The sequence below is a fragment of the Orcinus orca genome, chromosome 1, assembly GCF_937001465.1.
Source record: "Orcinus orca chromosome 1, mOrcOrc1.1, whole genome shotgun sequence".
Classification (NCBI taxonomy): domain Eukaryota; kingdom Metazoa; phylum Chordata; class Mammalia; order Artiodactyla; family Delphinidae; genus Orcinus; species Orcinus orca.
The window spans coordinates 181,455,203-181,468,099 of NC_064559.1; the positions used below are offsets into that span (position 1 = coordinate 181,455,203).

At 40.0% G+C, this 12,897-nt stretch overlaps 2 protein-coding genes across 7 annotated transcripts in view; both read left to right on the plus strand.

The window, feature by feature from the left end:
- RHBDL2 (rhomboid like 2) overlaps nt 1–4,399 on the plus strand; it is a 56,637-nt gene extending 52,238 nt beyond the window's left edge. For 4 of the 6 annotated variants that reach the window (XM_033422085.2, XM_033422086.2, XM_004266421.4 and 1 more), the window contains 2 exons: nt 3,013–3,074; nt 3,840–4,399. In XM_033422085.2, the coding sequence (XP_033277976.1) occupies nt 3,013–3,074; nt 3,840–4,019 (242 nt within the window). In that variant the 3' untranslated portion in view covers nt 4,020–4,399. The remainder of the gene's footprint in view (nt 1–3,012; nt 3,075–3,839) is intronic. The other 2 variants (XM_033422087.2, XM_033422089.2) reach the window with 2 other exon arrangements.
- Nucleotides 4,400–10,381: 5,982 nt separating this feature from the next.
- GJA9 (gap junction protein alpha 9) lies at nt 10,382–12,187 on the plus strand. Its single transcript, XM_049695446.1, has one exon. The coding sequence runs from the start codon at nt 10,545–10,547 to the stop codon at nt 12,087–12,089; it is 1,545 nt and encodes a 514-aa protein (XP_049551403.1). The 5' UTR covers nt 10,382–10,544; the 3' UTR covers nt 12,090–12,187.
- The last annotated feature ends 710 nt before the right edge of the window (nt 12,188–12,897 follow it).

Here is a 12,897-nt window from a genome sequence, read left to right on the forward strand (position 1 = left end):
AAAGAAGTGACTTGTTTCTAGTTTATACCATACCATATATACTGTTTTTCTCCATAAGAAATCCAAAAAGTGAGGGAAACTAGTCAGCACAGAAAGGAGGACGGATGTCTGGGAGTTAGTTAGGAGAGTTGCTGTGCAGGCAGAGCCGTCTGAGTCACAACCAGAACCAAGGGACAAGTCCTTAGACAGAAAAATATTCTTACACAAGTTATCTGGGTCATCAGTCAATCTGTTTCTTTCAGGTAATTATGAATGACTTTTGTAAAATAAGCCTCAAACCCTCAGTGAGGAAAAGGTTTTAATACTCTAATACCCTTTAATGTTGGAGTAAAAGCCCTTTCCTCATGCACAGGGTTATCTCCAAATATAGTTTATGTAACATTCTGTCATTCTTTCTTTTCCTTTTTTAATTGGGGTATAATTGCTTTAAACATTTTGTCATTCTTGAGGTAAGTCATACAATCACTGAATGATGTGCTTTTATTATATCCTACAAACATAGGTAGGACACACTAACATCAACCTTCCCCACAGGCCATTTCTAAAAGTTCTTTGGCCTGGTTTACCTACTATTGTAAATGAGAGAAGTTAGAACAAACTCTGGATTAATGAAATACAAGTACATTTTAATTTTAAACATGTTTCCTTGGGAAAATGTATAGTTTTTTTTTTTTTTTAATGGTAAATATTATTCCTAATTGTGAAGGACAATTGGCCCTAGGACCCTCCTTCATTAAGCATTATTTGTTGGATCTGTTTTCTAACAAAGCAACTGACCTTCCCCGGAAAAAGTTCAGGAAATCTCACATTTTCATCCTTCAAAAAAATCCGTATAAAGGCAGCTCCCTTAAAATGAGTGTCAAATTTTATTGAAGACAGTGATTTGGTTTATTGGAATGAGGGCTTCTTTTCAGGTGGGAAGACAGGTCTCAGTTTAGAGACTGCAGCAGCTTAGAAGTAAACTCCCCTGGGAAGCAGAAAGGGCCAGGCAGGTGTAAGTCAGAAGTGGCCAAAACAAGAGAGGAATTGAACGGAGAAATTGACATGCTAAGGGTTACAAAGAGTTTTTGAAAGGAGGTCTCCTACTGTGGAAGACTAGACCAAACTGTTTCCAGTAAGTCAACCCTGTTTTCCAGCAGTGGTTTTCTTATACTTTCCTAGTCCTATCTCTGTTATTTACCCTGGATCAGGAATTGCAAATGATCGAAAAAACAATATAGCCACATTTATCCAGCATTTTGTGTGATAGTCATTTACAATTAAATTAACATTGAGTACTTCTCCTCGACCTCAATTTCTATCCAGTGACTTCAGTGTCAATACTGTATTGAAAGGGAAACTAGCCAGAACACATGGTCCTGATGCTGTTTTCCCAAAGGCAAGGACTAGGTCTTTCTGTCTCCTAGGACATTCACTAAGTAGAGCACAGGGAATTGGGGGATGGATGTGGAATGTGACAGCTGCAGGAGATGTTTCCAAGTGCACATGTAGGGCAGAGTTCTTCTAAGCCAAGAAACCTGGAAGCCCTTTTAGCATCAGAGGTCTGACTTATTTGAGGAATGTCTAAGTTCTGGCTCTCAGTGTTCCATTAGAAAATGTGGACTCATTTCCTTTTTGGGCCCATCTTCTGTTCTCCTGATGGCAATCAGAGGCGATTAGTGTGGTGGGTGAGAGTGAAGCCTCCCAAATCCCACTACTGCCTCTGAGATGGGCAGCCTTGGGCAAGTCCTTAACCTCTGTGTTTTGGTTTCTTTATGTATAAAACGCCACCGTCATTCCTCACTTGGGTTGCTGCAGTCGTAGTAAGTAGCTTGTCTGCTTGCTCCTGTCTTTGCTTCCTTAGAATATGTTTCCTACACAGCAGCCAGAATCATCTTTTAAAAACATAAGTCGGACATGTCACTCCTGTGCTCAAAAGCTTCACAGCGTAAAAGTCAAAGTCCTTACAGTGGTCCATAAGGGCCCTACATCTGCTTCTGTTTGATCTCATCACCTACTACTTTATCCCTAACTTTAGTCCAGAATCACCCGAAGGTCTTGTTAAAAAACACAGACTGCCGAGCCCTACCTTTAGAGTTTCTGGTTCAGTAAGTCTGGGGTGGGCCTGAGAATTTTCATTTCTAGTAAGTTCCCAGTGATGCTGGGATCCCAGTGGATCCTTTGAAAACCACCTATGTGACCAGATCAACTGCTTTGGTATTCCTCAAACACACCAGGCGGATGGTCCTGCCTTAGGGACTTTGCACTTCCCTCTGCCTAGAGGACTCTTACTTCAAAGGTCAGCATGGCTTGCTCCCTTATCTCTATCAAATGCCATATTCTCCTTGAGATCCTCCCTGACTCTGCAGTTAAAAATCATACCCTAGGGCTTCCCTGGTGGCACAGTGGTTGAGAGTCCGCCTGCCGATGCAGGGGACACGGGTTCGTGCCCCGGTCCGGGAAGATCCCACATGCCATGGAGCGGCTAGGCCCATGAGCCATGGCCGCTGAGCCTGCGCGTCCGGAGCCTGTGCTCCGCAACGGGAGAGGCCACAACAGTGAGAGGCCCGTGTACCGCAAAAAAAAAAAAAAAAAAAATCACACCCTACTCCCAGCATTCCCAATTCTCCATCTTCTCTTTGTGTGTTCTCCATAGCACTAAGCACTGTTTGACAATATTGTATGTTTTACTTATTCATTTGCTTTCCCCAACTAGACTTTCAGTTCCATGAGGCAGTCTGATTTGTTCACGGCAGTATCTCCACCATCTAGAGTAGTGCCTGGCACATGGGCGATAATCAATAAATACTTCTTGGATCAATACATCTACAAAATGGGATAATGACAGTACCTATTTCATGGGGTTGTTGTGAGGATTAATAATGCAGGTTAGTACATGTAAAACTCTTAGAACAGTACCTAGCACAGAGTAAGTCTCAATAAACGTTGCTACCGTTGCTAGAGGGGAACGAAAAATAACTGGTGCACTATTTTGGAGATCGTGGGGCTTCACTGGGCTGTTTTCCCCTCTAGTTGTGTCGGACATGGGATTTGCTCTCTACAGAAGGTTCTTTGTCCCTGCAAATGGGTCCCCGGTGAGTTCAGTTTATTTTTTAAATTACCTATCATATCAATAGCTAAAAAGGGTCACCAAATAGGGGCAACAATTCTGAGATTTAGGACAGTCAGTTTTACACTTGGAAGTTAAGAAAATGCCTGAGGAAATCAGCCTTTTAGATTGTCCTTTTCACTTCTCTCTCTCATAGCCCTGACAACTGGCTCTAGTTCTCTGCACCTGCTATACTGGTAGCTATTCCAAAAAACAGGAGTGAAGGGACTTCACAGAGAATAAAATGCAGATTGGAAAGCAGCAATAATTTGGGTCCAGATGAATTTACAATAAAAAGAAAACTGACAAAGATTTCCAGTTTTATTGAAATTGGTCTTTGAATTTGGTAGATTCTGTTTGACTATCTGTGTGTATTTTTTAATTTAGACATGCCATTTATGTGGGATCAGATTATGCTCCTATAGAGATCCCTCGTGGCACCTCAACTCTTACTCTCTTGGTTGGCCTTATACAGAACCATCCTAAACGCAATGATGACCCAGAATAAAGAGAAATGATGGCTCTGTCTTCTGTACTCAGAGCCAGTGAACTGATATTTTTTTTAGCTTTGCATGATTTGGAATATCTCCTCTCTGTGCACATGGAGTTTTTTTGTCTCTTTTGTCTCACCACCTTGCTGTTCAGACTTTTAAGACTCTTTGACTGGGATGGTATTTGTTTCTTAAACAGCTGAAATATGCAATTAACATTTTCTTCACTTATTCCCATTTTTCCCCCCTTTTTTCTCAAGGTGTCTTTTGCAGCTCACATTGCAGGTGGATTTGCTGGGATGTCCATTGGTTATACCGTGTTCAGCTGCTTTGATAAGGCACTGCTGAAAGATCCAAGGTTTTGGATAGCAATTGCAGCTTATTTAGCTTGCGTCTTATTTGCTGTGTTTTTCAACGTTTTCCTATCCCCAGCGAACTGACCTGCCCCTAACACAAACCAATTAATGAAAAGAGCCATCTGGGAAAAAACTGGAGAACTCTCTATGAAGCAACAGAGAAGTCCCAGCAAATGCTAACAATTTTATAAAGAGGAAAAAACACCCTTGAAGTCGCCAGTTTCAAAGACTGCTTACAAAAGGAGTTAGGGTTTAAGGAAGGGGCTCGCCTGTGCATAAGGGGGAAGAGGAAGAAAGAAAAGGGAAGGGAAGTGAGAACCAAAGATTGGCTCTTTCCCAGGCGTGCTGCATGAGGGTACGTATCCTCTAAAAGAGACTTACTCTCCCAGGAGGGTATACTATAGAGATTGCTTGGTAGAATCCACAAATAATGTTCTATGCTGAAAATAAAAACTTTTCACATCTGTCAGACTATTGATTATCACTTTCCATCACCGTTCGAGTAGATAAGTCACTGTTTGGGGTGCTTTATATGCATTATTGCTCATCTTTTTAACAACCCAGAAAGGCAGCTATTACTCTGTGTCTTAGAGAGGAGGATATGGGAACTCTTACAAAAAATCAAGTAACTTGTCTAAGAAGGGGCAGGATTTAAAGGTTGGTAATGACTTGACAGCCCATATTCTCCTGCCCTCCTGGTCTATCAGTGCTGTGTTCCCCAAATACCAAAAGTTTATTGTATCATGACGGGGTTTCCCTAGTGGCGCAGTGGTTAAGAACCGCCTGCCAATGCAGGGGACATGGGTTCGAGCCCTGGTCCAGGAAGATCCCACATGCTGCAGAGCAACTAAGCCCGTGCGCCACACCTACTGAGCCTGCTCTCTAGAGTCTGTGAGCCACAACTACTGAGTCCACGCGCCACAACTACTGAAGCCTGCACGCCTAGAGCCCGTGCTCCGCAACAAAAGAAGCCACCGCAATGAGAAGCCCGCGCACCGCAATGAAGAGTAGCCCCCGCTCCCCGCAACTAGAGAAAGCCCGCGCACAGCAACAAAGACCCAACACAGCCAAATAAATAAATAAATAAATTTATTAAAAAAAATAGTATCATGGGAGTATGGGAAGGAACCTTTCTGAGGGTGTACCAAGAATGGTAGAAATACCTGATGGAAGAATTCTCTGGATTGCTAGTTTAAGATTCAAATAGTGTCGGCAACTAAGCCCGTGTGCCACAACTACTGAGCCCGCGTGCTGAAACTACTGAAGCCTGCTTGCCTAGAGCCCGTGCTCCGCAACGAGAAGCCACTGCAATGAGTAGTCCCACTCGCTGCAACTAGAGAAAGCCCATGTGCAGCAACAAAGACCCAACGCAGCCAAACAAAACAAAACAAAAAGATTTGAATAGTGTGTCTAGGATCCCAAGGAACCTGGAACTACCTTTCTCGTGCACACTATGTACCTGGACTTTTTTTGGAGTCTCATCTATGATAAGATTCTCATCCTTTATGTGGCTAGTGGTTCTTCTATGAGTGGGTATCTACAAAAGGTAAAATGTCATATCTGAAAGCTGGGATGCCTGTGTCCTTTTCTTGTATGGAACCCAGATTGCTGGCCATTCTTTTTCCAAAATAGTAGTTTTAGGTCACCTGAACGCAGGAAATACAATTTTTTCTTCTTTTATCATAAGCATGTTTTATTTAAAACCCACCTAAACATGTTGCTGTATTCTGAAAGGAGGATACATGCTTAATTATAGTGAGAAAAGTAGTATTTTAGCATTTTGAGAAAAGCTGATCTGGGATTTGTTTCAGAATTCTTTAAAATTTGAGTATGAGAATACAGTTATGTTCTTGGTTAAACAAAGAACTTAGAAACTCTTTTACCTTTCCACCCCAAACCTGCTCTTTTCCCTTGTGATGACCAGTGTCAACAGTTGGGTGTATATTCTCCTAGACCTTTTACGACTCAGGATGAGCAGAAAGGGAAATGGCTTTCAGTTGATGGCTGACTCACTCATTGCATTGAACTGCACTGAATCTGCTCTATGCCCCCCAAGGGATAAATTCAGAGAACAAGTTGAAGATGACTTTGGTATAACTTCTCAAAGCATGATTTGCTTCTCAGATTTACCTAAACTAAGAAAGGTTTGGGTTAATCTCGCTGTTTTAGCTATTTAAATGTACATATGAAATGAAGTGGGTTTTTTTTTTTTTTTTTTTTTTTTGCGGTACACGGGCCTTTCACTGCTGTGGCCTCTCCCGTTGCGGAGCACAGGCTCCGGACGCGCAGGCTCAGCAGCCATGGCTCACAGGCCCAGCCGCTCCGCGGCATGTGGGATCCTCCCGGACCGGGGCACGAACCCGTGTCCCCTGCATCGGCAGGCGGGCTCTCAACCACTGCGCCACCAGGTAAGCCCTGAAATGAAGGTTTTTAACAAGATAAATGAGATCACACTACATGTATTGTTCTGTAACTTGTTTTATAATATGACTTAGGGATCTTTCTGTTAGTTCCTAGAGATCTTTATTCTCTGAATTGCTAATGATAAAGATGTAATAGTTTATTTAACCATTCCTCTATTGAACACTTAAGTTGTTGCTGATTTTGTACTATTACCAACAGTGCTATGTGAACATCCTAGTACGTGCAGTGTGTCTTTGAGAATGAATGAATGAATGAATGAATGGATATTTCAAGCATCCAGAAGCGGAAATGCTATGTTAATTCTGATAGATTTAAACTACCTTTTTGTTTTTTTGGCCATGCCACGTGGCTTGTGGGATCTTAGTTCCCTGACCAAGGATTGAACGCGGGCCATGGCAGTGAAAGCTCCAAGTCCTAACCACTGGACCACCAGGGAATTCCCTAAATTACCTTTTTTTTTTTTTTTTTTTGCAGTATGTGGGCCTCTCACTGTTGTGGCCTCTCCTGTTGCGGAGCACAGGCTCCGGACGCGCAGGCCCAACGGCCATGGCTCACAGGCCCAGCCGCTCCACGGCATGTGGGATCCTCCCAGACCAGGGCACGAACCCGCGTCCCCTGCATCGGCAGGCGGACTCTCAACCACTGCGCCACCAGGGAAGCCCTCTAAATTACCTTTTTAAAAATTAATTAATTAATTTTTGGCTCAGTTGAGTCTTTGTTGCTGGGGCTTTCTCTAGTTGTGGCGAGCGGGGGCTACTCTTCGTTGCGGTGTGCTGGCTTCTCATTGCGGTGGCGTCTCCTGTTGCGAAGCACGGGCTCTAGGCCTGCAGGCTTCAGTAGTTGTGGCACGCGGGCTCAGCAGTTGTGGCTCACGGGCTCTAGAGCGCAGGCTCAGTAGTTGTGGTGCACGAGCTTCCTCATACTTTTGCCAAAAGCAGGTATTATAAAACTTGAAAAAATTTACATTTTGATAGTTAAAAATAATACTTTATTTTAATTTGTATTTCTCTGACTACTAATGAAGCTTAGTGTTTTTTAAGTTTACTAACAATTTATATATTATACATAATATATAATTTATATAATACATAATATACAAATATGAATATATATATATTTTCCTGATGAAAGGGTTGCATTTAATTTGAAAATTAGCTATAGTTGGCAAAGAAGCCCAGGGAAGAAATATTTATCTGCCATTGCCAACCCACTAGGTCACTAGCTCTGAAGAGAGATCTTTAATGACCTAAAGTGCAATGTAATTGTTAATAATAGAAAACTAGACAGAGAAACAGGATTCATCTAACTATGAAATCGGACATGACCCATTGATTATTAAGACTGATGACTAAGAAGTTATTATCTAGTTAGATTATTTTGGTACTAGAAACATCGTTCACATTACCAAAAACTGTGATGTCTTTCTGGGTTCCCCGGGGGGCAAAGTTACCATTAAAAAAGCACACAAACATCTGGTGTTTTAAATGTGACATCTCTGAATTATAGAGGAGCCATTTATTCAGCTTAATTTAGGGCTCATAATTTTAGTCTCCTAAACTGTGCTGTAGTATTAGAAATGTTGGAAATATTCTTTATGTGTGCTGCCCAATAAGGTAGCCACTAAGCACATGTAGCTATTTACATTTAATTAAAATTAAATAAAATTTAAAACTCAGTGCCTCTGTTACACAAGCCACGTTGCAAGTGCTCAATAGCTATGTGTTTCTAGTGGCCATCTTATTGGACAGTGCAGATAGAGTCTATTCCAACATTGCTGCAAAAAGTTCCACCGGATTAAAAAAAAAAGTTCCATTGGGTAGCGCTATTTTAGAAGCAGGAATGAAGACAGGGAGATGGATTTTAGCTGATGCCTGACTCACTCACTGCACTGAACCAAACTGAATCTGCTCTACATTTGCAAAGGGACACATTCAGAGATTAAGCTGAAGATGGCTGTGGTATAACTTTTAAGCATGATCTGCTTCAGATTTACCTAAACTGAGAAAGGTCTGTGTTAATCTCTCTGTCTTAGCTAATTAAGAGTCATTTGAAATTTTTTTGTTTTCTTTTGAACTCTATAGTACTGTATCTGTGTATATTAGTATTTGTGTCATTTGCTATGAAAGCTTTAGGACCTAAGATTTGAAGCTAAATAATAGTACTTCTTCTTTCAGGAAATACCATGCACTTGTCCTTTAAGGAAAAAAAAAACCTTTAATTTCCTTTGGTGATTTTAACAGTAAAGTGCTCATGGTAAAAGAAAAAATTAAAATATATATAATTATAAAAAAATTAAGTCAGTTGTAATCACACTATCCAGAGATAATCATAGTTAATATTTTGATGAATATCCTAGGCTTTATTGGACGCATCTCTACATATAAATAAATTTACAATAATGGGGCCATATTATTCAATATTTTATAATGTGAATGTTACTGAAATGATATATCAATGTCTTTTTATGTTAGTATATATTTATTACTTCTATTGGTTGCATAGTACCACGCTGTGGATGTACTATTATTTATATGAACAATACAGTCTTTCTTGTATTGATAATTATTTTGGATATTTTCAAGTTATGATTATTATAAACAACAAGAATAGTATCTTTGCTTACACTTTAAAATGCTTTGGATTGTTGGGTCAAAGAGTATAGTACTATTAACATAATAAAGTCAAATAGAAATTTTCTCTATCTCAGGAATACAACTCAATTTTAGAAGTTTGATGCTTCTGCAAGTCTTCTGAACTATATAAAGCTTTCAAAAAGGAACTAAAGACTCTAGAACCTGTTATTTAAAAAGTCAAAACTGTCACTATTTGACATACCTAATGTAAATAATTAAACTTGTAAGAGAAAACAGATGATTTCTTAATATCTCTTTCGTGAGAATTTCAAGTGTGCTTAGACAGGAAAAATAACAGTTTAGTAAAACAGTTAAGAGCTGACTTTAGAGCCATGGTGATTGAGTTTGAATACCAGTTCTAGCTGTGTAATCTTGGGTAATTTAAGGTGTGCCTCAGTTTCCTGATCTGTAAAATGGGGGAACAACATACCTACTTCATAGGATTTTTGTGATGCACATATCTTGTAGCTATAATATCCCAGTATGTTGTTTGATTGTGTATCATTTCCCTTTCTATAAGGGATATAGGACATACATTTATATGTTAAATGAAAGTGAATGAAAACATTCACTCTTTTTTTCTTTCCTTTGGGATATACTTTCTCTGAGATATCCTAGGGTATCAACTCTAATATGGAACCTACTGGCTCATAATCCAAGCATCTATATTATAACTCGCCCCACTGCTCCCTCCACAAAGCAAGCTACATGTCTTAAAAAGGTCAAATACTGTTATAATGAAAATTTCTATAATACTACCACCATACCAATGATCCAGTTATTTCAAGCACTATCTAATAACATCCTGGTAGTACAAAATAGTTGAGAATTTTTGGAAAATTTTCACAGCAAAGTTAGTAATGATTCCATAAATATTCATAAATATATTACTGAAATGATTTCTGAAAATGCTCAAAAACTGCCAGAAAGAAACTAGAATTTAGACATTTAAATGTGGATTAAAAAACGAATCTACATTCTTATAGTGAGAGCCAGATTTGTTTCTTTTGGTTTCTTTAAATGCTGTATCTTACTGAATTATGAAATGAAACATGCCTTTTCCTTTGTGCATAAATGAGATTTTAAAATCATTGACTTTGGTTATAGTTTTTATATAAAATAATCTTAATAGGTTTGTAAGATCAAGTCAGTAGTTTTAGGAACCTCTCCAAAAGTTCTCAGTTAAAAAAAATAAAACAACAAACTTCAGCTGAGTAAGAAGACTCTTTTCTTACAGGAATTCCTATAATTCTATTCTTCATAGGAGGGAATATATACACCCCTCCTCCAGGTATCTTTTTTTTCCCCATTGCATTGTAAGGTCTAAACATAAATTATTTTATATTCCTGACATCTTAAACATATTCTTGGTAACAGATTATTACAACTTTCTAGGGAAAAAAGTAGAGCAACCAGCATGCTGAAAGAGTGATGCTTTGTTCATATTTTGACCATAGGTTTGCCTTAAGAAATAGTACACCCCTCAGAATGGAAGAATTTATCTGCCTCCTATTTGATGGGGTTCAGAGCTAAGATGGCTGACTAAATAAACATGGGGGACTGGAATTTCCTTGGAGGCATTCTGAAGGAAGTTCACATCCACTCCACCATGATTGGGAAGATGTGGCTCACCGTCCTGTTCATATTTCGAATGCTTGTTCTGGGTGTAGCTGCTGAAGATGTCTGGAATGATGAGCAGTCTGGCTTCATCTGTAATACAGAACAACCCGGCTGCAGAAATGTATGCTATGATCAGGCCTTTCCTATCTCCCTCATTAGATACTGGGTTTTGCAGGTGATATTTGTGTCTTCACCATCTCTGGTCTACATGGGCCATGCTTTGTACCAACTGAGAGTTCTGGAGAAGGAGAGGCAGATGAAGAAAGCTCAACTGAGGGGTGAACTGGAGGAGGTAGAGCTTGAAATGCCTGGGGATCGGAAGAGATTGGAGCAAGAACTGCGTCAGCTTGAGCAAAGGAAACGAAATAAAGCTCCACTCAGAGGAACCTTGCTTTGCACTTATGTGATACACATTTTCACTCGCTCTGTGGTTGAAGTTGGGTTCATGATTGGACAGTATCTTTTATATGGATTTCACTTAGAGCCTCTATTTAAATGCCATGGCCACCCGTGTCCAAATATAATTGATTGTTTTGTCTCAAGACCCACAGAAAAGACGATATTCCTGTTATTTATGCAATCCATAGCTACTGTTTCACTTTTCTTAAATGTTCTAGAAATATTCCATCTAGGTTTTAAAAAGATTAAAAGAGGGCTTTGGGGACAATATAAATTGAAGGATGAACATAATGAATTTTGTACCAACAAGTCAAAACAAAACCTTGCCAAATATCAAAACACATCTGCAAATTCACTGAAACGATTCTCTTCTGCAACTGATTACAGTCTGTTAGTGGAAAAGCAAACACACACAGCAGCGTACCCTGGTTTAAATCCACCTGCATTTCAGACAGATCCAGATAATCACAGTGGAAATGATGACAAAGGCATTTTGGATGAACAGGAAACGCTACTTTCTGAGATGTGTATGCTTAGTACTACCTGTGGTCATCTTCAAAACATCAACTCAAGTAATAAAGGAGACACTCATAAAATATCTGGAAAAGAAGTTAATGGTAACCAGTTGAGGGGAAAAAGAGAAATTGATGGCAAAGACAGCAAAAGGAACCACTACTCTAAAGGTCACTGTTCTCTTCCAGGTGATGCTATAGATCTGAACAACCACACGGGGCAGTCACCCCAAACAGCTTTCTCTCTGCCAGCTAACTACACCTGGAAACCGAAATGGCTTCGTGCTACTTGGGGTCCCTCTGCAGAAAATGAAAAGCAGGCATCACCTCCTAAAGGTAACCTCAAGGGCCAGCTCAGAGCGAGCACAATCAGAACGCTTCCTCCTTCACAGGGAGACTTCCATCCACTTGACATTCCAGACACTCCTGATTCTTTGGGAGGGTTGTCCTTTGAATCCGAGTTGGTCAAAACCTGCAGTAACCCTACTGCTTGTCCTCCAAATCATTTAGTGTCGCTGACAAACAGCCTCATTGGTAGGCGGGCTCCCACAGACCTTCAGATCTGAACAGCTGTTGGCTTTTAGACATTCTGTGTATTACATTATCAAAGAAGTAGCTTAATGATGGTTGAGCACAGAAAAAACAGATAGGGCAGCTCTACAGACCACCTGTTTAGACAGACAACTGCAAACCCATTTAAAAAAGGGAAAATGGCTCTAATTCTGAATTGGGAAGGACTAGTTTCAAGTTCAAAGACATAGAGTTACCAAATCAGGACTACTTTTCTACAGGCTCCCTTCAGAATAGCACTAATTTTGGGAAAATCACATGTCAGAATCGAAGCTAAATGGAACAAGGTTTTTCCTTGAAGGGAGCACAGCCTTCAGAGATTGTTCTTAATCTATGTAATTCCCTCTTTTGGTTATTCATCTTTTACTTCTGGACACTGATTATACTTTGTTTGCCCCTGGGACTTAACGCAGTTTCTTTATAGACTGCAACCTGATCTGTCTTGAATATAATCATAATGTTGCTATCTAGGTAAATAAAATCCTAAAAAGACTGGTCGCTTTCTTTCACCAGTTTATAGATAGCATCGTGATTCAGTGCCAGGATCGGAGTCTTGGCTCTACTACTCACTGGTTATCTATACTTGACCGTTTACTAACAGTACCTACCTTACAGGGATGGTGTGAGAATTAAAATAAGAAACATATGTGTTTAATGCACTGCCAGGCACACAGTAAGCGCTCAAAAGTGCTAGCTATTATTAGCACATTACTGCTCACCCTCCGGAGGCCCACATCAAGTTGGCCACAAAACAAGGAGACTCCAAATATAAGAGCTGGAGCCCAAACAGACGATTCTAAGCAG